The sequence below is a fragment of the Sus scrofa genome, chromosome 9 (assembly GCF_000003025.6).
Source record: "Sus scrofa isolate TJ Tabasco breed Duroc chromosome 9, Sscrofa11.1, whole genome shotgun sequence".
Taxonomy (NCBI): Eukaryota; Metazoa; Chordata; class Mammalia; order Artiodactyla; family Suidae; genus Sus; species Sus scrofa.
In genome coordinates this window covers 24,895,309-24,918,597 of record NC_010451.4, presented here as the reverse complement: position 1 = coordinate 24,918,597, position 23,289 = coordinate 24,895,309, and the positions used below count along the sequence as shown (strand labels likewise).

The following is a 23,289-nucleotide window of genomic DNA, read 5'->3' as shown; positions in this document are numbered from 1 at the left end:
GGAAAGTCATATGAAATCACTCCCTGGCAACCCACTTTTTCAAAGAGAGGACTGTTGTCATTGACATTCCCTATTCGAATAGTGACATTGACCTCGCTTTCATGGCGGTATGGCGAACCCCAGTCAGAGGCTCGGACGATGAACCTGTACGTTTCTGGAGAGGATTCAAAATCCAGCTCTTCGTTGTGCTAATAACACCGGTAAACTGGTTAATGGCAAATGGCAACAAATTCAGGCTGGCAATACTGTAGGTGATGTACCCATTCTCTCCTTTATCTTATCAGACGCTGAAACGGTCAGAACGCTTGTTCCCACTGGAACACTTTCATTCACAAAAGCATCATACAGGGGCTGCTGAAATTCTGGGGTGTGGTCGTTCGCATCTTCTATGCCGATGGTGACTTGTGCTTTTAAATCTCCTTCCTTATTTGTCACCCCCAATTTATAAACCTCCTTCTTTATGGTATTCAGTGGCTGTGCTGTGACAATCAGACCTGACCGAGGATTAATTTTGAAGTACTGTGCATCCGCGCCAGGGGACAATTTGTATTCCACGTCTAGAGGTTCAGGACTTAATTTTACTATAGCAACCACGACACCAGGAGGGGAAAATTCACTAATGCTGACCTCGTATGTTTCTTTTTCAAATTTAACTGGGACGAAGTCTCTCTTGGGGTTGGCAATGTGGACTACCTTGGCGGCTGAAAATTTCTGCGGGGACCCCTTGTCTTTGGCTTGAAGAGTGAGATTGTAGCCATAGGGAAAGCTCTCCCAGTCCACCTGCTTTTTCTCCTTAATCCTGTACTCGTTCATCCACTTTCCTTCCTTGGCCAGGAAGAACTGATCTAAAGGATCCCCCGCCACAATGGAAACAGACTCAATCTCTCCATTGGCCCCCTCATCGAGGTCATCAACGGTCACCACTGCATACACGGGTTCTGTGTCCAGGGAAAAGGGAACGTGAGTGACCACATGGAGGGTGGGGGCGTGCTCGTTTATACGTTCAACGTGAACATAAAGCTTGGCCGTGCTGCTCACGCCATTGTTTCCATAAAGCTTCATCCCTCGGTCCACAGCCAAAATCTCCAGATCATACCTATTCTTTTCATCGTAATTTAATCGTCCACTTAAAGAGATGACACCACTCGTGGGGTGAACTGAAAAGAGATCCACTTTGTTTTTAAAGTAGTAGTAGAACTCTCCGTTGGAACCGATATCAGCATCTGTTGCCGTCACCTGGGCGACGCTAGTCCTTAAAGGTGTGCTTTCTGCGATGGTAACGGAGTAGGTGGTGGGTGAAAATAAGGGTCTCAGATCATTCATATCTAAAACCTGTATATTCACTTTGGTCCATGCTTCCAAATCCTCTCCTCTGACAGAACCCTTTACTATCAATAAATAATTGTCCTGGATTTCCCTATTCAATATGGCAGAATTGCCACCTTTAGTTCTTATCCTGAGAAAACAGAAATCTGCAATGATGACTTCTTCGGCTTTGAAAAAGCCTTCCTCGTCTCCAGACACGATTCTGTATTTAATTTCCCAGGACAGATCTATCAAGGTGATGCCCATTCTGCTCTGGCTGTTGACGTAGGTCCTTGCTGCCGAGTTCTCATACACGGTAGCATTATAAATGGAATGCGTGAAGTGGAAACCGAGGGGTCCAGACCCCGGAAGCCCCTGGGAGACAGTGGCCAACAGCTTGAGAAGCAGGAGGATGAGGCAAGAGGGAGGCCGTGTACCCACACAGTATCCCATAGTTATATCCATCACATCATACTTCCATCCTGGAGGGGAAAAAAGAGAAGAAGTTAACCCAGAGGAATGTGGGAGCAGGAACAAGAAATAACTGTTACGAAACAGTGCTTTTTAAAAAATGTATCATAAAATCATTTTACTAAAACATCAATGCAAGGAAAAGACTAGAACCTTCACCACTGCTATATCACAAGGAATTCAAAATCGCTACGATTTAAACTGATATTGTTCAATTTTTTAATGACTCTTTTACACCGCTGATGGGATTGTTCCTTGGTAGAGGATTTCTTGCCTCCTGAAGGTCAACTTAGAAATATGTACTGGAAACCTTAAAAAGAGCATTTACCTCTAACATTAAATTAACTTTTGGCAATTAGGCTAGGGACATAATTAGACAACTGTACACTGACAGTACGGTATAAAATACAAAAAATTGAGAATATATTAATTGGCCATCAATAGAGAAGTGATTAATGTGTGACACAATTCATAGAATGAAATACAATGCAGCCATTACAAATAATGATAAAAAGATGTGTATTTTCAGATACAGTAAGATACAATGCTGAGTGAAAAAAATCATAAAACTGTACATGTGAGATGATTCTATTGTTACTTAAACATTTATATATATGTTATACATATAATATATATAACGGCAGTTTTACTTTTAAAATGAATTAACCGTGTTGTGGGCTTGGGAGGTATCTTTGCATTTTCTAGTATTTCTTCAGTTAACTTTGTTTATCAATGGTTTTGTAATTACTTTTACATTCATGATCTTTAAAGAAATGTATTATAGATGTTACTATCTTCTGCTGGGTTGAATTTTAAGTTGATCAAGATTTATGCATAATGTAATACCATGAGGATGAATAAAACATTATATAACAAAGAATCCAAACCAAAAAATGGGCAGAATATCTAAATAGACTATATTTTTGTTGTTTTTTGTTTGTTTGTTTGTTTTCCTTTTTTAGGGCCACACCTGTGGCATACGGAAGTTCCCAGACTAGGGGTCGAATCAGAGCTACAGCTGCCGGCCTACACCACAGCCACAACAACACAGGATCTGAGCTGCATCTATGACCTACACCGCAGCTCACAGCAACACTGGATCCTTAACCCATTGAGTGAGGCCAGGGATCAAACCCACATCCTCATGGATCCTAGTCAGGTTCGTTAACTGCTGAGCCACGAAGGGAACTCCTAAACAGACATTTCCCTGAAGAATATATACAGATGTCAAACCAGCACATGAAAAATGCTCAACATTGCAAATTATTAGAGGAATGCAAATCAAGCCCACAATGACGTATCACTTACTCTGGTTAGAAATGGCTATCACCAAAAGGTCTACAAATAATAAATGCTAAAGAGAGTGTGGAGGAAAGGGAACCCTCCTACACTGTAGCTGGGAATGTAAATTGGTACAACCACCATGGAAAACAATACGGATGTTTCTCAAAAAAGGCATATATCCAGAAATGATGAAAGCTCTTAATTTGAAAATATACACGCCACCCCAGTGTTCACTGCAGCACTGTTCATAACAGCCAAGAGAGGAAGCAACCTAAATGTCCATCGACAGATCAATGACTAAAGAAAATGTGGTGTGTGTATATATATAAAACTCAGCTGTAAAAAATGAATTAAATAATGCCATTTGCAGCAACATAGATGGACACTGAGATTATCATACTAAGTGAAGTAAGCCAACTATCATATAACAAATATATGATAAAGACAAATATAACAGCGCTCATGTGCAGAATCTGAAATATGATACAAATGAAATTATTTACAAAACAGAAATAGACCTGCAGCCACAGAAAATAAACTTAAGGTTACCAAAAAGGAATGAGGAGGGGGATAAATTAGGAGTTTGGGATTAACATATACATACTACTATGTATAAAATATATAACCAACAAGGACATAGTAGATAGCACAGGGAACTATACTCAATATTTTGTAATAACCTATAAGGGAAAAAAAACTGGAAAAGTGCGTGTGTGTGTGTGTGTGTGTGTGTGTCTGAATCACTGTGCTGTGCACCTGCAACTGACATTGTAAAGGGACTATACCTCAATTTTTTACAATGGACAGACTTTGAAATTATAAGGAAGACAACAATAACCACTATAGCACAACAATCATGTAGCAAACAAAGCAGGAAGGATCATCCCTAAGGAGTTTTATGATCTACGTACGAGAGAACCACAGGTGTACTGTGCCACTCAGATCAAGGGAACTAAGAAAGGTTTTGTGCAAGAACATTTTTAAAATCACAAGAGATTTATTTTCCTAAGAGTAACTAAGGGAATTACTTCCAATTATTTTTATCAGTCACTATTAAATTTCCACAGTTGCTACAGCTCTAGGACGATTCAGATTGAAAGGTTAAACAATTTCCCATTTGGACTGTAAAAATTTGTCAAATGCTTTAAAAACAGAGGGAAGGGAGAGTTCATCAGCAGGGAACAGCTAAGTCTAGTTATACTCTGATGGTTCATGTTTTTCCAACACCCATGGGTTCTTCCACCAAGACACTCATCAGACCCTCACACAACCTTTCTCTGTCTCTGCTACGGGAAACAGAATGAGAGAGAAGAAGGGATAAGAAATGAATCCTTTTGCAGGCACATCTGACTTACCATTTTGTTACATTTAATCCTCAAAACACCGCTAAGTACTATTTCATCCAACTACATGTTAGAAAACTGAAAGTGAGAAAAGTTTAACCCATGTGGCTGGAACTCTGACCCAACCCCTGTCTCTCACCTAGTAAGCAGCAGAGCAGGATCTCAAACTCTGGTCTTTCTGCTCTGAAAACCATGCTTTTGCTTATCATACTGTCATTCTTCCTAAATTATCTACAAGCAAAATGAAATAATAAAGGCTCCCTAGAAGCACATATAACATATTTAATTCCATTGAACTAATCAGTATGTATCACTGATGGATAAGCATAAAACCCACCCACCTTCTCTATTTAGTTATCTCCATTCTGGTTTGAAACTAGCTCCAATCACTGGCTGCAAGTTGAAAAATCCCCTATAGAAGTTTCGCATCTTCAAATATTACGTTATTTTTGCACTCTATAAAGATATCCAAGGTTGGCAAGGCACATGCACCCTTTTGTAGATGAGAACATCAAACCTCATTTTCCGAGCAGCAGAGTCTGGAATAGAACCCAGGTTCTCGCCACACTTTACATGACTTTCTCATTCTTTCCCCCCACTCTGCTTCCAGGAAATTCTCATAAATGAAATTCTGGACCTGCATTTGCTTGGTTCCAACCGAGGATGAAATATGCCTCACTCCTGTCATCTGCTGAAATAACTAGGAAACACTGAGTAGGTGGGTAGGAAAAGTCAAGGTTTAATAGAGGGATTTCATAAGGAGAATAGAAATAAGAAACAAAATAGACAATAAAAAGCAGAAGAATGGGATAACTTTTTATAAAAGAAGCTATTTTCGCCTGCAGTTCCTCTGGCCGTCTGTCCTTAGGAAATTCCCCCATGTGCTAAAGCCTGTGCAAAACAGTAGCTTGGATGCAGAAGTTTCAAATACTGGACCCAGGAGAGTGAACCCCAGTGGACCAGTGCAACTGGGGGTGCCTCTCCCTGGAGCACACTCAGCTGAAAGACGGAAATGACAGAGGCCTCTGTAGATCACAGCAGAAGTTTTTAATAAGAACCCCCATGACTCAGTAGACTCTTTTATCTCACCATCTGAGCATGCTCCAAAATAGAAGAGGTATTTTTAGGTTCAGTGTGAACACAGTAGAATGGGACAAGGTTTTTGTACAAGAAAGTGCACCCTTGTAAGGCAGGAGACAGGTTACTCCCAGCATCTCCAGGGAAATACAAATTCACTTTCTACCTCACTTCCCACTCACTATACTATGCCTGGGGTACTGCCTGTGGTTTTACCAATACTTTGCCCCAGCAGTTTGGACAGTCAGTCAATGGAGAAGAAAACCACTCCAATGGTAAATTCAGTTCAATTAAAATTTTCTTAGTCTCTCCCTCCATCCTCACCCTAAGCCTGGAAACCCATGGGATGAGCTGGATGAGCCCTATTCTATGGCCAGCATCCAATCCAGCAGGTACGTACCACGAACCACATACCATGAAGGAGGCATACAGTACCAGTTTGCTGAACAGAATAGTAAGGTTCAGAAGTAAACAGAGGCCCAGAGGCCTTGAACATGCTCAGTTTCCAATTCCCCAAAATAAGCACATCTGCCTTCAGGAAACAGAGTCAAAAAACTGTACAGATTCAAAGGAACTATAAAGATCATCTGTTTCCCTTAGGTCTTCTGCCCATTTTTCAATTAGGTTGTGTTTTGTTTTGTTTTGGTTTTTTTTGTCGTTGTTGAATTGTATGAGTTGTTTATATATTTTGCAGATTAGGCCCCTGTGGGTTGCATTATTTGCAAAGATTTTCTCCCATTCTGTGAGCTGTCTTTTCATCCTGTTAATGGTTTCCTTTGCTGTGCAAAAGCTTTTGAGTTTAATTAGGTCCTCTTGGTTGATTTTTTATTGTCATTATTCTAGGATGTGGTATACACAATGGAATACTACTGAGCAGAAAAAAAAAACAATGTCATTTGCGGCAATATGGATGCAAACTAGAGATTCTCATACTAAGGGAAGTAAGTCAGAAAGAGAAAGACAAATACCATATGATATCGCTTATATGTGGAATCTAAAATATGGCACAGATGAACATATCTACAAAACAGAAACTCAGAAAGCTAAATATAGAACTACCATATGACCCAGCAATCCTACTCTTGGGCATATATCTGAACAAAACTTTCCTTGAAAAAGATACATGCACCGTATGTTCATTGCAGCACTATTTGCAGTAACCAGGATATGAAAACAACCTAAATGTCCATCAATAGACGAATGGATTAAGATGTGGTATATATACACAATGGAATACTACTCAGCCATAAAAAGAAACAAAATAATGCCATTTGCAGCAATATGGATGGAACTAGAGACTCTCATACTAAGTGAAGTAAGTCAGAAAGAGGAAGACAAATACCATATGATATCACTTATATCTAGAATCTAATATATGGCACAAATAATCCCTTCTATAGAAAAGAAATGCATAGACTTGGAGAACAGATTTGTGGTTGCCAAGGCAGAGGGGGAGGGAGTGGGATGGACTGGGAATCTGGGATTAATAGATGCAAACTATTGTCTTCGGAATGGATAAGCAATGAGATCCTGCTGTATAGCACTGGGAACTATATCTAGTCACTTACAATGGAGCATAACAGGGGATAATGTGAGGAAAATGAATGTAGATATGTATGAGTGACTGGGTCGCTGTGCTATACAGCAGAAATTGACAGAATGCTGTAAACCAGCTACCATGGAAAAAATACAAATCATTAAAAAAATCCCACAGAAACAGACTCATGGACGTAGAGAACAGGATTTTGGTTGCCAAGCGGGAGAGGGGAAGAAGTGGGATGGATAGGGAGTTTGGGGTCGGTAGATGCAAACTATTACATTTAGAATGGATGAGCAATGAGGTCCCACTGTACGGCCCAGGGAACTATATCCAGCCTCTGAGGCAAGACCATAATGGAAGATAATATGAGAAAAAGAAGGTACATATATGTATGCCTGGGTCACTGTGTTGTACAGCAGAAATTGACTCAACATTGTAAATCAACTATACATTAATAAAAATAAATTTTATTTTTAAAAAAAGATCATCTGTTTCGATCTCTGGTGCTTACAGATGAGGAAACGGAGGTCCATAAGGATGAAGAGATTCCCTAATCTGAGGTCTCAGATCTCCCAGGTATGAGCTGATACCAAACGGAAATGTGCGTCAATTGAATTAGTTTTCCTTTGAGTTATGTAACACTTTCTGCTGTGGTTTATCATCGTTTTGCAGTCATCTCTGTTTTCTGACATCTTATTTCCTCCTCAATGTGACTCCCTTCTTTAAGTAATTAACTGTTTATACGTAAACATAGAAGTGCCCTGGGGGCCAGTTACTTTTACAAACCCTTCTGGTGGATCCTTCAAAGCACAGAATGCTGTCATAATATGAATAAACATCATTCATTTTAACTATCTGAAAATTGATACTTTTGCAGACTGAGTTCTTCTTTCAGCAAGATATACTGCTGGTATATTTTTCTTATAAAGCAGAATCAATGGTCTTAAATGCACATGAAAAGACTTCAAACCACGCTGAAAGGGAATAGTATTACTGTGTTCTGAAATTCGGATTTAACTCCAAAAATCTGAGCAGGACTGAGTTAGCTTCAGTTGTTAAAACCAAAATATCTAATGAGGTTTTCATATCTTTATTTTGCAAAAAAAAAAAAAAAAGAGCCTATATGGCACAAATTAATGAAAAATCTTGCAGTTTCCTCCACCAATTTAGAAAATAAATTAGTGCTAGAAGTGAGACTTTTTTTTTAATCTTCAAAGTAAGTCCTAGAATAAAATTTTGGCTTCCTTTTTTTTTTCAGCATACTAAGACAACTGTTAAGAAAAAAAGTCCTGATTTTTCCACCTTGAAGCCAAGCTATTTGTGAAGCCAATATGATGGTGTTTTAGAAGCCCTACACATTGATTTATTTTACTGCTTCTGGATTATTTTAAAGAAAGCACTTAGTTCCCAACCTCAGAGCCTATTTTCTACGACTTAGTAACATAATCAATAATTTTTGATATAATCTCCAAAGAGATCATCAAGCCATCAATCTTGGAGACATTTCTTTTCCAGAGGCAGTCCGGCGTGCCTTGCCATCCGGCCCTGCCCGCTCAGACGGGACTGGATCTAAGCCTGAGACACAGAAGCATATGCGGATTTTCTTTCCAGGGATAAAAAAAAAAAAATACCACAAGGGCAGCTCTTACAAAGGCTGTCTCTCTGGCAGTGCCTTGACTCAATGGAGTGCCTCAGCTTGCTTTGGTAACCTGGGGATGCTGTTTTTTTTTCCCATCATTAAACCAGCTCCTTAAACAGCTGGGATTTGCAGAAACAAAAGCGGCATCTTAGAAAAACATTCTATTTTTACTCCATCTCTTCCTTTTTTTATAAGCCAGAAAGAGATGGTGCCTGGGGAACGTGCTATGATAGCCTGTGAGACAAAGAACAAAGTCAGTATCTGAAGGGCCTCCCCTTTATTGGCGTCCTTGAAGATGATGCTTGTATTAGAACGGCACTGGGAAGGTCAGTCACGGCTCAGGACTGTGCTGCGATGGGGTCTGAAACCTACATAAAAGCTGTGTGTGCCTGTGGTTCCAGAAGATACACTTTGGTGCCCAGCTGCCTGGGTTTGAATCCCAGAACTGCTCTTCAGGAGCTGTGTGACCCTGAGCAAGTTATTTAACCTTCCTGTGCCTCAGTTTCTCCGACTATACAATGAGAATGTTAGTGAAATCTACCGAATCAGATTTGAGTTAACAGCTCATGGAACAGGGTATGTATACCATTGCTGGCTATTAATAGCATTAACTAAATCAGGGTTTTTTTGTTGTTGCTGCTATTTTCTTTTTATGTCTGCACCTGCAGCATATGGAAGTTCCCGGGCTAGGGACTGAAACTGAGCCACAGCTGCAACCTACACTACACCTGCCGCAAAGCCAGAGCCTTTAACTGTGCTGGGACTGGAATCGAACCCACGTCTCTGCAGCAATCTGAGCCACTGCAGTTGGATTCTTAACCACTGCACCACAGCGGGAACTCCCTAAGTCGCTTTTTAAAGAGGACAAAATCTACGAGTAATAAAGCAGGGGATAATGGAGGAAATTTACAACCTATACTGACATTTTCTTTTCCAATAAGAGAAGCTACATTAAAGGGAAAGAAAAGAAATGTCTTCTTTACAAAAAGCAATGGATCACTACATTAGACCCAAAGGTCAGAGAAACCCGACTTAACACGCAGGCTTTGCTACTTAACTGGGTGGGTGACCTCTCAGTTTCCTTATCTTTAAAATGGGGATTGGAGTTCCCATCATGGTACAGCAGAAACAAATCACACTAGAAACCATGAGTTTTCGGGTTCGAGCCCTGGCCTTGCTCAGTGGGTTAAGGATCCAGCCTTGCTGTGAGCTGTGGTATAGGTCGCAGACAAGGCTCGGATCTGACGTTGCTGTGGCTGTGGTGTAGGCCAGCAGCTGTAGCTCCAATTCAACTCCTTGCCTAGGAACCTCCATATGCCTCGGGTTCAGCCCTATAAAGCAAAATATAATAAAATAAAATGGGGCTTATGCGAGCTCCCATTTTCATGAAACAGGCTTGCAACTGTGTCTGGAAAACAGTAAATGTTCCACAAATACTAACCAGCATTACCATTATTCAGGTGCTTAGAAGAAGGGATACGAAGTAGAAAAGAACTGAAACATAGGCTAAGGATAAAAGGTCAGGTCCAGGCATCCATGGGGTAGCTCATCCCTGATATGAAAGCCACCCTACAGAGACCCAGGTTCCTGCCATGGGTCGGAGCCAGGCAGAGGTCCCGAGCACGGTGACACAGGCTGAAGGCTACTGCCACAGCTCTCTAACTTACTCCAACTCCTGAGTGTACACTCTCAAACTGAGGACATCATAGCTGCATTCGGGAGACCTGGCATTTAATTCCTGAGGAGTTTCAGCAGATTTCTTCTGGCAACGATGAGTCCCAGCACAGCCAGATACGGCTAAACCCTGTCTCCCAGAGCAGTGAATTCTGATACGGCTTAAATTACCATCCTCATGGCACTACTTTATGTTCTGGGTCCTGCGCCTGAAATCAGTTATAGACTGTCTGTACGACACACTCGGGAATAAAGTTTTCCTCTCTGGCTGATGCTAATGGCTGCCTGAAAAGAAGAAAAATAAAGTGGTGTGTGTGTGTGTAGTTTTCTTCATACAAACCACTGCAACCAGAGAGTGCACAGGGTAACATCCTCAGCATTTGGGTCACAAATAATTCATGTCACACCATTATTCAGATGGTATTAGAATATACTGAACAAGAGCCATGCAAACCAACTGTGTTTTACAGTCAAAGAGATCATAAAGTGGTCACATCCAACATCCTGGGTTTAGAGTTGAGCAAACACACGGAGAGAGGTTAAGTGACTGGGACGAGGTCACATGGCTTTCCAGGAAAAAGGGAAACCTGGACCTCAGATCCGAACTGTAGATTTGTCTCATTACTATGGCTTCCTTTGCAATACAGGTCTCTTGTTGTTTGAGTCTGCGTGTTTTCTACATCTTAGATTTAGCGAAAATGCCACATACACTATGAAGCAAACCTGGGACTGCCCCCCACTCTCCACCCCCTCCAAAAGTGAGCTCCACATCGAAAGCTGCGATTCTTCCACTTTAGCGATTATCAGAATCATGGTAGGACTTGCTAAAGCTCACGTGGCTGGGCTGGCTCCACCCAGGAGTTTCTGGATCAGTTGGTCTACGGCGGGAGCTGAGAATTTCATTTCTTTTCTTTCTTTTATTTATGTATTTATTTTGGCCGCCCCGCAGCACATGGAGTTCCCTCGCCAGGGATCAGACTGCGGCGGCAGTTGTGATCTACACCGCAACTGCGGCAACACCGGATCCTTTAACCAACCCACTGCACCAGGCCAGGATCTAACCTGAGTCCCGGTGCTGCAGCGATGCCTCTGATCCCATTGCGCCCCAGCGGGAACTCAGAGAATTTCATTCAAACAGGGTCCCAGGAGATGCTGATCTTGGGACGACCAGCACTCTGAGAACCGCTGCTGTAAACTTTGTGTTTTATTGACATGCACCTCCCTGAAAGCACTGGCTTCCTTGTATTAAGGTCTCTTACCTGTGTTTGTAGATCACGGGCTGGACAGCAAGCTCCCTTATTTTTTTTACAGCACCTACCAAAGTGCCTTGCAAAGGCAAAACTTCAATCAACTTTCGTTGAGCAAAACTTGTCTAGCCAGTGTCCCCTGTGATTCCATAACACGGTCCAGGAGAGGATGGAAATGAGCATCGGACAAATCAGGGATTATAAGCATCAAACCTAGAGACTCTGGGGAAACAGCTAGTACACGTTTTCCCTAACCATGTCGCAGGACACCTCATGCCACCATACCTGAACAGGTGTGCAGCTAAAAAAGCATTTTAGGAAAGGCTGGTTGAACAAAAATAAACAGATTCCTTCTTTGTTGTTTTGTCTTTTTTAGGGCCGCACCTGTGGCTTATGGACGTTCCCAGGCTAGGAGTCGAATAAGAGCTGCAGCTGCCGGCCTACGCCACAGCCATAGGAACACCAGACCGAGTCTTCGACCCACACCACAGCTCACGGCAACGCCAGATCCTTAACCCACTGAGCGAGGCCAGGGATCGAACCTGCAGGCTCATGGATCCTAGTCGGGTTCATTATTGCTGCGCCATCACAACAACTCCCAGATTTCTTAACTTAGAACTTCCTGAAGGCTTGAGTATGCTCCAAGAGAAACTTTCCCCATCTCCCTTCCTAAGCTCTAACAATCTGCCCTGCTTTGTTATCTCCCTAGGAAAACACAATCTATATTTATTGTCTATTTCCACTAGCAGAAGTAAAGTTCCCTGGTACAGAGTCGGGATTCAGGAAATTCTCGCTGCGTGCACAAACGCATGATGTAAATGGTGATTTCAAGGGATATTATATGCACAATTTCTAAAATCTATTTGATCATGAATTTCCTCCCACTCCTCCCCGCTCCCCACAGCCACCAGCAGGAGAGGAAAGAATATTTTGTGAAATATGGTTAAGGAAAAGCACTGCTGGAGTGTTGCTGTGCTAGATATTGTGGCTCAGACAGGTCAAACAGCTGCCTGGAAAGCTTTGGAGGTGGGGAGGGGGGAAAGCCCAGGATTCCTGAGGTTGGTTCATTATTCTTCCTACATCGTATCACAGGGTAGGATTCTCATCTCAACTAAGCCAAGATTTATCCCTGAAGAAACTGCTTCAATGCTTATCATATAAACACATCGCCATGCTCCAACTGAAGAATGAGCTGGCTGTTCTGTACTGTGCTGTATATTTTCTCCTTTCATTAAAAAAAGGCAAATAAAGTCCTGGAGCTGCCAAGACTGGCATGAGGGCAAGAACTTTCTTCGTGTTCAATAATCATCCATATCCTTTCACAGTTTTTATTATCTATTTTCACTCCCTCAATGGTCAAAAGCAGTTTGCCAAATCGAAACCTAAAACAAGTTCCTATTTCACACCCCTCTGGAAAGTTCTGCTAGTCTGCTTGAGCCCCAAGGCTAATAAGCAGGGTTATAAGCAAAAGAGTCTTTCAATGACAAGGATAAGATATCCGCTTCTGTCATTCTGAACAAGAACCAGATCCCAAACCCATGCCTCCAGTTGGTTCTGCCAACTAGCCAAGCAGACTGTTACCCAAACCCAATCTTTTTCATTATAATAATCTTGTAAATTCTCTTTTTTTTTTTCCAGTGGTGCAAATCTTGCTATTGTCTAAAAGTGGTCTCTGAGGAAAAACGTCCATTGGCAAGAAGCAAGCATAATTTGAGTTGGTTCTGAAAAAAAAGGAAGATTCAGCCACACAGCGGCAGTGGTAAGAACACCAGCCTGTACTGTCTCCCCAGGTGCTGGAAGTATTTCCACACAACAGTGGGTAATGTCAAGTATCATTTCATCAGTAAATGCTTCAAATTCGGGAGTAATTCGACCAGGGGCTATCAGAAAGAAAGACTAGCATGTTGTTCAAGCCTTTTAAAAAAATCACTTCTCCCTCTGGAGAAAGAAATTCATCACGGGGTAAGAGGAAAAAAAAATGTATGGAGAGATATAATTTGCTCCTATGCTTGGCTGTCTGAGAAAATGTTCCAGAAAAAGGCATGATTTCAATTTTTTTCACTGGGCCTTGCAGACAGAAACCCAAGAGAGTAAATACATTAGTATTTGCTTATGCTCAAGAGTGTTTTTTAAAGAAGGGGGAAAAGGCCAAAAAAAAAAAAAAAAAAAAAAAAGGAAAACCAACCAAACAAACAAAAAAAGAGAGAGAGGAGAGAGAGAAACCTTTTCCAAGTAACAGCATTTCTTCTTTTTTTTAATAGGCAAAGTAAATTAAATTTATTTTGAAAAAGAAATGAAATATGAAAAATTTTTTTTTAGTGCATGATATTCAAGTTTGCTATAAGGCATGGTAATTGAAACAGTGCTGTTGGGATGAAAGAAAAGACAATCATATCAGACAAATCAGAGGCATACCCTAATATGTGTAAACACATGATAAAGGAAACACCACAACCCAAGAGACAAGGAGTGGGTTTTCAACAAATTATATCTAGATCTTTGACATCTGGGGGCTGAAAAATAAAAATAAAAAAGTCTCCTCTCCTATCATCGAATAAAATTACTTCAAAAATACTCATTTATTATTTTTTTTTATATAACTGCCTGAAAGAATAAAGAACCCAAATAGTTTGAGCTAGAACAATGCCTTGACACAGTCTTCATTCCAAGAGTGAGGGGGCAAGGTGCGCTCGAGGGCAAAGGTGTCTTCTGAGCCCTGTCCTTCCTGCGTCCTGAGACAACCTGTATTTCCTGCTGTGTTAGGGCCTCGTGCTCTGTCCTGCTTCCCAAACGGTAACATCCGTTTAGCCATCCCAGGGGCATTCCCTTTTAAAAACGGGTCTCCTCCAAGGCAAAGAGGATTCTGCACAGCAATCAGGAATCAGGAAAGCAGGATATGGAGAAGCACGTTTCAATCCGCCCTTTCCTGCCCTATTCCGAGGTGGCCCTGGCAGGAAAGGGAGCACATCCTTGAGAGAACTGAGAAGCACTCGGGCACACAGAGCTCCAGGAGCTACGCAAGGTAGCGGTGGTCCTGGCTTTCCTCTTCCAAAAGAACGCAATCCCCATAGGAAGATGGACAAAATAATGAAACATGCTAAAGACGGGGGAGGATCTCTGGGAGAATTTAATCCAAGTTTTCGCACGGTGAGACACAGCAACTGCTCTCACTCTGGACAAAGCAGGCCACAAGCTCCACAAGGCGGGTCTGGCAAGGCCTATGGGTCTGCCTAAACATTCCCCCAGAGCGGGAGGCAGCAACACCGACCTCTGTACACTGTGTCTGTCTAACGCCGCTAATGGCATCTAATAAGAAAAGAGGTACACACGCAACTCTACAAGGGGGCAGTACTGTATATGTGTCTTCGCGAGGGCAGGGGAACAGGCAGATGAGGGTGGGAAAAGAATACATGGACAAGAAATGAAAGAAGCGATCTATCAGAAATTGGTGACTTTAAAAAAGGTATCTCGGGCAGCAATCCTGATAGACGCAAAAAGGAGAAAAGAGGACAAAACAGCTTAATATCTGAAAGATGAGCCCACCATGGTGACAGGTAAAAAAAATACATATATATAGGAGAAGGCAAAGAAGCTATTTTGGGGATAGGGAACAACAACGGAAAAAAAAAAAAAAATGGACAGGGTTTAAAACAGCTCACATGTAGGTCAAAGACAGGCCGTGGAGAAGTTTGCTGACAAGCCAGAAAGCCTGCCAGTCACGTCTCCTCACATTGCCGTCACTGACAAGGGTGCCTTAGCGAGCAAGGCAGAAATGCAAACGGGGTCCCTTCAGCTCTCCCCTACGCCCATTAACGTGATTTATTATCGACGCATGGGTTTATGCCGACATGGCTTGGATTAGTACCAGGTGCTAATGAGACCCGGGTCACAGTCTGAGTCCCCACGCGGGACTCCCCAGAGTCTTCCTAAGAATAGGTCAACAAGGACAGTCAAGCATCAGCTGGCCTCCATCTCAACGGAGAAGTCCAAGGATGCAGACCATCGGGTCAGGGGGCAGTCCCCCGGTTCACCAGAGAAAACCTATTTCCTGAGAGCAGGCAAGACATCTGTAAACAGTTCTGGAGACCCCGCTTGAAGGAGTTATCCAAGAACCTCTGAGCACCTGGTCAGCAATTTGAAGCATTACCAACCCAGGTCCAGAACAGGGTCACCACCCCAAAGCAGCCATAAATGGACTAAGTACGAACACTCAGCGCCTCGTAGCTGGCCTCACGAGAACGCCACCCCACCCCAGAATGGAGCCAAAAGGCCAAGGGCAGGGTCCTGTCTTCAGAGAATAGCTACTAAGCGCACACAGTCAAGACTGGTTAACGGAGGTACCCTGAGAGATGCTAGACTACTTACTGCTTCCCGCATCCCCGTGGATTCTACCACACATCACAACGAGGAAGAAGGAGGACCCCGGGTGGTGGGCGTGGCCAATGAAGTGGCTTCCTGGGACATCGCTTCACCCCCATTCTGGGGACCCTGGACCCGGCTATCATTTTGACCCCCGAGAGCCAGAAGTGAAAAAGCAGTCAAATGCAGTTCAAAGAAAATCAGTGGTACAGAAGGCAGTGATTTCAAATCCAGGGCTTTGGAGCTGGAACAGACCTAAGTTCACTCGTGGCTGATGAGAGGAAGAAGGGTCCCACGGAGGACCAGGCACTGGCTGTCCCTGTAAGAGATGACGGCAGCCCACAACCCAAACGTTGTGACCAGCCTCCTTATCATTCTCACCCCTCCTTAGCTTCCCTGCTACAATCAGCCAGTCATGCACTTAAAACCTGGGCAGGCCCACCCCATCCTGGCTGAAACACTGAAACCTTTCCTATGCTCGCAGGATAATAACGACCAAAACTGTCGACATGCCTGAGAAAGATCTGCTGAATCTCGCCCTTGCTTCTCTTCCAGACTCATCTCTAACCACTCTGCCTTCAGCCCCACTGGCCTTTTTCCTGTTCCTGGAAGAACACCTCCTACCCCAGGTGTCCTGTACCTGTCGTTGCCTCTGAGCGCAACTCCTCCCGCACCCGACTCCCCATCACAGAACACGTTCCCCTGTCACAGCAGCTTCTGGATCCCTCCAGGCACATTTCTCAGATCTCCAAGACTAGCCGTGGCTGCTTGTTATGGGTCCTCAGAGCACCCAGAACTTTTCTTTCTGTTATAACAGTTATTGCCATTTTAAGTATCTTTCAGTAAGACCATCCAATTAATACCCGCTCTCCCAGCTGGACTATAAACTATATGAAAGAAGAGGGCACCTCTTACAGTCCTCGTTGTCCACACCCGACCTACCACCTGGCACATACCAGCTGCCCCATACCTGCTGGTGCATACGCTATAAATGTCTCATGAAAATACAGCATTAGAGGGGCAGTTCTCAATGGGGAACAATTTTGTCCCCAGGGCAGACTTGGCACTGTTTGCAGAGGTTTTTCAGTTCACAACGAAGAGAGAGTGCCACTAGCATTTAGTGGACATGGGCCAGGGATGCTGCTGCCTGTCCTAGGAGGCCCAAGAATTATCAATTGTAATATGTCAATGAATACTGAGATTATAGCTGGACTTGGGGAATGAGAACAATGATGCTGAGAAGGGTAGAGGCGAGTATACAGAATAAAACAACTCCCTAGAAGGACGGTTCACAGCAGAGATACCTCACAGTGCCCTTCTGCTGTCCATGAGATGTCCCCAGGATCGTGACCCTGGGGGAATAGCTCTGAGTATTTGGTACGAAGAACTGAGCTCCCCTCTGAGCCATCCCATCCCCACAGTATGAACCTGGCTGGGTTCTCAGCTCCTCGCCCACAACACAGAATGAAGAACCTTCCACCTCTGGTGGTAGAACCCGTTGACCTGATTTCTGCAGGAAGCAGTCACCTGCGGCAAGGCCATCGGTCCCTCTGACAGCTGGTCTCCCCGTTTGTTCCCAAGGACTCACGTGCTCCAGTTTTCCAGCGGCCTGACTTGGATCTCACTCTTTACAGAAGCAGGTCATCTGCCAAGAATATCAAGACCCTGGAAGACCGATTTTTCCAGGTCAGTGGAGGGTCACCTCTCGGGATGTTTACCTAATTTCTTCTGCCTCAGCATTTTCCAGCATGGCTGGGTTACCAAATCTGGTTCTGGATGGAGAAGCCAAGCATAGCTCCCACAATTACCAAGCGATAAGAACCTAAACAGCTTTTTAAAGAGCCCTGAATATCAACAGCTGCTGAATAAAAAATGGGATTGTGACGCCAACAAGCCCGAAACCAAGTACTCTCATCCCATGAAGTTACATAGAGCTTTCTTCCAGTCTGCCCCTGAGTATATGTCGTTAAAAACCAAGTATACACTTTGCCACTAATTATGTATTACAAAAAAATAGTTTACACAAGCCTATGTAAACGGTGAAAGCAGGGAAGCAGCCATTCTGAGCATCCACGGCAGATGTTTAGGGACAGCTGTACAGGGAGGCTGACAAGAATTTAGATGAAATTTACTTTAAAATCCCACAAGAGCGAGAGAAGGTTTGTTTAACCTTTATCAAACCATTCCACCTAAGGGGTTCAGATCTGAATTTTCCTTTAGAACAGATTTCTATCATGTTTAACGTGCCTTTCCCACTAGTTTTTTTTTTTTTTTTTTTTTTTTTTTTTTTTAACTAAAGGAAAAAACCCTAGTGGTTTGACCATTATGAGCAAATGTCATCCAACCATTACAAATGTAAGCCCAGAAGTTTGCATTTCAATGTCCACGTGTTATTAGTAAATGCAAACAGACAAGAGTCAATATTATTAATAAAGAATTTAGGACTTCCCTTTGTGGCTCAATGGAAATGAACCTGACTAGTATCCATGAGGATGCAGATTTGATCCTTGGCCTCACTCAGTGGATCAAGGATCCAGTGTTGCCATGAGCTGTGGGGTAGGTCGCAGATGCAGCTCAGACCTGGCGTTGCTGTGGCGTAGGCCGGCGACTGCAACTCTGATTCAACTCTGAGCTTGGGAACTTCCATATGCCACAAGTGTGGCCCTCAAAAAAAAAAAAAAAAAATTATCAACAGAAATCTCTGTATACCAGGCACTTTAAGTTCTGAGCATCAAGAATCCACTAGGCTACACTATTGTTTCAAAAACCTCTCTCTTCCACATCGAAAAGACGCTGGGAGTTCTCTGGTGGCTCAGTGGGTTAAGGATCTGGCATTGTCACTGCAGCAGCTTGATCACAGCTGTGGTACGGGTTTGATCCCTGGCCTGGGAAATTCAACACACCACTGTCGGATGGCCAGAAAAGAAAGAAAGAAAGATGCTGGCTGGCTCTCAGCCTCGCAAGAGCAACAATTCCATGCTTCCGCTACTTATTTTTTGAGGAGAAAGAACAAATGATATTAGTGAAAAATTACTTAGATTTCATGTCTCTAACCAGAACTGCAGGCATCACTTTGCCTCACATATATTCTGCAAGGCCAGATATCAGCCATTCAATAAATATTTGTTGAATCAAGAAACAGTAACAATAGCCAACACAGAATCAGTGCTCACCACGTGGCCAGGCCTTAGGCATGGCCATGTTATCTAAGACAACTTGAGGGCTGTGCTTCCAGAGTTAGGAAGGATAAGGAGGAAGGAATTTCAGAGGTAGTTTGCTGCAGCCACCTTGCCATGGAGGCAGAAAGATGATGCTCGGAACTCAGTACTCATCACATGGGCTTGCTGATGACAGGACCGGGATGAGAACTCAAGTTCCAGACCAAAACTAAACAGCCATAATTCTATACTATTATCTTTTATAATAATTTTCTAGAAGTACAAAGAGAATGTTTATTTACCGCAGTCTCACAGATTGAAAATGGAAACCACACGGCCTATGGCTGTACCTCTCCTGCTGCAAAGCTTATCTGGATTCAACATGTCACTAAGAAACAGATAAGAAACATTATTTGGTAGTTTTAAGATTTTTTGGCTTTACAAACAAATAGTGACTAGTGATTCGATCTGATTAAAAAAAGCTCCCCCCAAAGTCAGTTCGGTTCCAGAGCATGTTGATCTCGCCAATAAATAAAAGTGAAACCAATGAATAAATTATTTATGTATTTTTGCCCTTCACATTTCATGTACAAATTATATAGACTGTTTATTCATATGATTCAATACATATTAAGAAGCTTTGGAAACTTTGGGCTTTACGTGATGGGGGGGCAATTTTGGACTGAGCTTCCTGCTCTAGCTTTTTCTTCCTTTTCCACTGACTTAATTTTAGTTTCAGTTTCAGAATCTTCTTCTTCTTTTTTTGTCTTTTTAGGGCTGCACCCACAGCATATGGAGGTTCCCAGGCAAGGGGTCAAATCTGATCTGTGGCTGCCAGCCTACGCCACAGCACAGCAACTCGGGATGGGAGCCACGTCTGCGACCTACACCACAGCTCACGGCAACACCGGATCCTTAACCCACTGAGCGAGGCCAAGACATCCTCATGGATACTAGCGGGGTTCATTACCACTGAGCCACAAGGGAACTCCCAGAATCTTTTTTTTTTTTTTAAACAAAACGTTCACAACCTGTCACAGTGTATCTACTTGTTTCTGGAAAAGGACTGCCTTGATACCATTAGCCTACAGCTAGAAAACAATGTGAATACACTTAACTCTACTGAACTGCCTGTTTAAAAATGGGTAAGACTGTACATTTTGTGTTACAAGTTTTTTCTGTTTTTTCTGTTTTTTGTTTTGTCTTTTTTTCTTTTTAGGGCGTCATATGGAGGTTCCCAGGCTAAGGGTCGAATCAGAGCTACAGCTGCCGGCCTATACCACAGCCACAGCACCACCAGATCCAAGCCGTGTCTTCAACCTACACCACAGCTCAAGGCATCACCAATGCCGTATCCTTAACCCACTGAGCAAGGCAAGGGATCAAACCTGCGTCCTCATGGATGCTAGTTAGATTCGTCTCCGCTGAGCCACGATAGGAACTCCAGCGTTATAAGGTTTTTTTAATCACAACTTTTAAAAAAGTATAAAAATAATTAGTCTTCCTCAAAGCCACGCTCTTACATTTTTTTCATCAGATTCTGATGCACTATGTAAAGCCTCTGACATTTGCAGAAAAGCCACAATTTTTTTTGGAAGGAGAGTGAGTATTGTAGATTACATAACTGCAAACAATCACCTCACTCAAATGAATCCTGATCAATGTCATCAGGCATTAGTAAGATTGTACTACTCAAGGAAGTACACAACGACTGTAGTACACAGCCTCCGACCACCACCCATCTGATCAATTGCAAAACTCCCTGCCTGACAGGAAAGCCATCATCAACCACATACCCTTAAATACAAAGTCAAGAAGTGAAACCTTCCATTTCAAGTCATTTTGCATATATCAGTGTCTAGTCCAGGCAAAGAGGTTTGGGAAATGTTTACCTTTTTTTTTTTTTTTTTTTTTTTTTTTAAAACAAAAACCAGTATTTAGGTTTTCCCATGTAGATCAAGAGAAGAAGAATCGTGGGATGGGAGGACATGGGTTCCAGGTAATTGCAAGGATCCTCAAAGGGGGCAGAGGACAGAGATGGTGCCCAGTCTCACGTTCCGGCCGCGGCAGCATCATCAGACATAACAGGGCAGAAAGGGCTGTTTCAACGTCTTCCCACAATCAAGGCAGCTAACTTTTTTTCCTCGACGTGCTGTTTTCATATTCTACCAGGGAACGAATGGCAGGCTGGATACGAAAGGCATTACTGGCCAGTAGGTCGTGCCCTGTGGACTCACGGAGAGAATCACTCCTTCATCAATGGCCCCCTCTGGAATCCCTCTGTAGATGACCGAAATTTTAAAACGGAGAAAGAAAGAAAATCAGAGGCTATAGACTAGCCCCTTAGGTGGGGGTGTAAAATGAATCCTGACAATGTCATCAGGCATTAGTAAGATTGGCAAAGGCTACCCAAGAGAAGGGTGTTACTCTCTTTGAGGTGTTAACTCGTCTTTCTTCCTGAGGTCATTCTAAAAGAAAGACAGGAAACATGGAAACCCTGGACTAGTGCTCAACTCCTTTGCTTAGCAAATCAATGGTCACCCTCCATGCTACTCACCCAGGAGCAAAATGAAAATGCTTTCTTCCCCTTCTGATTTTTTTGGGGGGAATCAGGGAAGGGTCATGATTAAAGAGATGCTTTAGGAAGGGTATTAATGCTTTGCACTTGCAGCTCAAGTGTGTGGAATACAAATGGGGAGAGCCCCTCACACTTTGTCCTTTCTTCAAAAATCTCTCCCTGCTGCCGTAAAGAGGAAAAAATACTTTTACTTTATTTTCATTTATTTGAAAAAATACCTTTAACTTAACATCTATACATAAGAGGCAGATGTAGGGAGGATGATCATTTGAATGGGATTAAAGGTTGGCAAAAAAAAAAAAAATCACCATTTTTCACATCTATGATACTTTAAGATGAGAATCTGGAGAATTCTGCTTCTGTCCCAGGACTCATGGCTCCAAACTCCCCACCAGGTAAGGCAGTTCGGAGAGGAAGCACAGATGTAGAGAGAGGAGCAGGAGCAGAGGTGCAGAGGGACAGCCAGACAATGAGGGCTCCCCGCCTTCCCTCCTGTCCCAGGCCGGGGTGCCAGCTGCTACTTCAGTAACTGCCCAACTCTCTTATACCAGAATTTCAGTGATTCAGGTAAGTCCCTTAGAATGAATAGAAACTAGCATTGCTAATATGATTTCATGAAAATCTGAACCACAGAGAAATCACCCGTATAAGAAATATCTCAGACTTTATGAAGAGCAGGCTGATCCAGTTGCTAGTGCCAATATCCAAATACCCTGGAGGGGATTCCAGCTGAATGACCCTGCATCAGCTATCTGACCTCTTTGGTCCTTCCCAGCTATTTATAACTTAAGTATCTGGCCTTCAATATTGCTTATTTTCAGCTCATTTTTTAGTTATTACACTATAAAAAGGATGCTTGGGTTTTGGCATGACCTGGGGAATATTAATTATCTAAAATGCCCATTTATTTTATGATGAAATCATTTAACCCCCCTGTTATTAAGTACACTGGTTCAGTGACTCGATTCAACCAACATTTGTGAAACGTCGCAGGGATGGACGCGGGAGCACAAGGGAAGGAAAACGCTAACAGAACAGGGCAATACCACGTGTTATGAGAATGCAAATGGGAGGCCAACCGCTGTGTGACATGGGGAATAGATTCCACGGAGAAGGAGGTATTTCATAATATTTTACTAAGTGTCTACTAAATGCCAGGCATTGTGATCCTATGTGGCTTACATACATCATGTTATTTGCCCATCACAATAAAGTCATGTGGTATCACCATCTCCATTTTACAGATGATGAAACAGAGGTTTGGAGAGTTTAAGGTTCTTGCCCATGTTCTTATTCCTATACGACAGAACTACGATTCCCCTTTGGGTATGACTGGCTTCGGTGCCCAGGTCCTCACCCACCAGTGTTATACTTCACATATGAGATGGGGCCCAAAGGGCAGAAAGAAGGCGCATGACTGACAGCAATTGTTTTGGTCCCAACTTTAAGGAAATGAAAACACAGAGGTGGGAAAGGCAAGGCCAGGAAAGACCCAGTGACCCAGCTGCGCTGGCCAAGAAGAAGCAAGGGGACAAGATAGGAAAAGAGGTGAATATAGCTCAAGAGGTTGGCCTCCAAGCCTTAAATATCAAACTGAAGACTGTGAACTTAACT

At 42.9% G+C, this 23,289-nt stretch overlaps 1 protein-coding gene across 1 annotated transcript in view; it reads right to left on the bottom strand.

The window, feature by feature from the left end:
- Window positions 1-23,289, bottom strand: part of FAT3 (FAT atypical cadherin 3) — a 704,031-nt gene that overhangs the window by 557,827 nt on the left and 122,915 nt on the right. Inside the window, 3 exon segments of the mRNA XM_021102333.1 lie at window positions 2-184; window positions 187-279; window positions 282-1,787. Coding sequence (XP_020957992.1) covers window positions 2-184; window positions 187-279; window positions 282-1,770 — 1,765 coding nt within the window. The 5' untranslated portion in view covers window positions 1,771-1,787.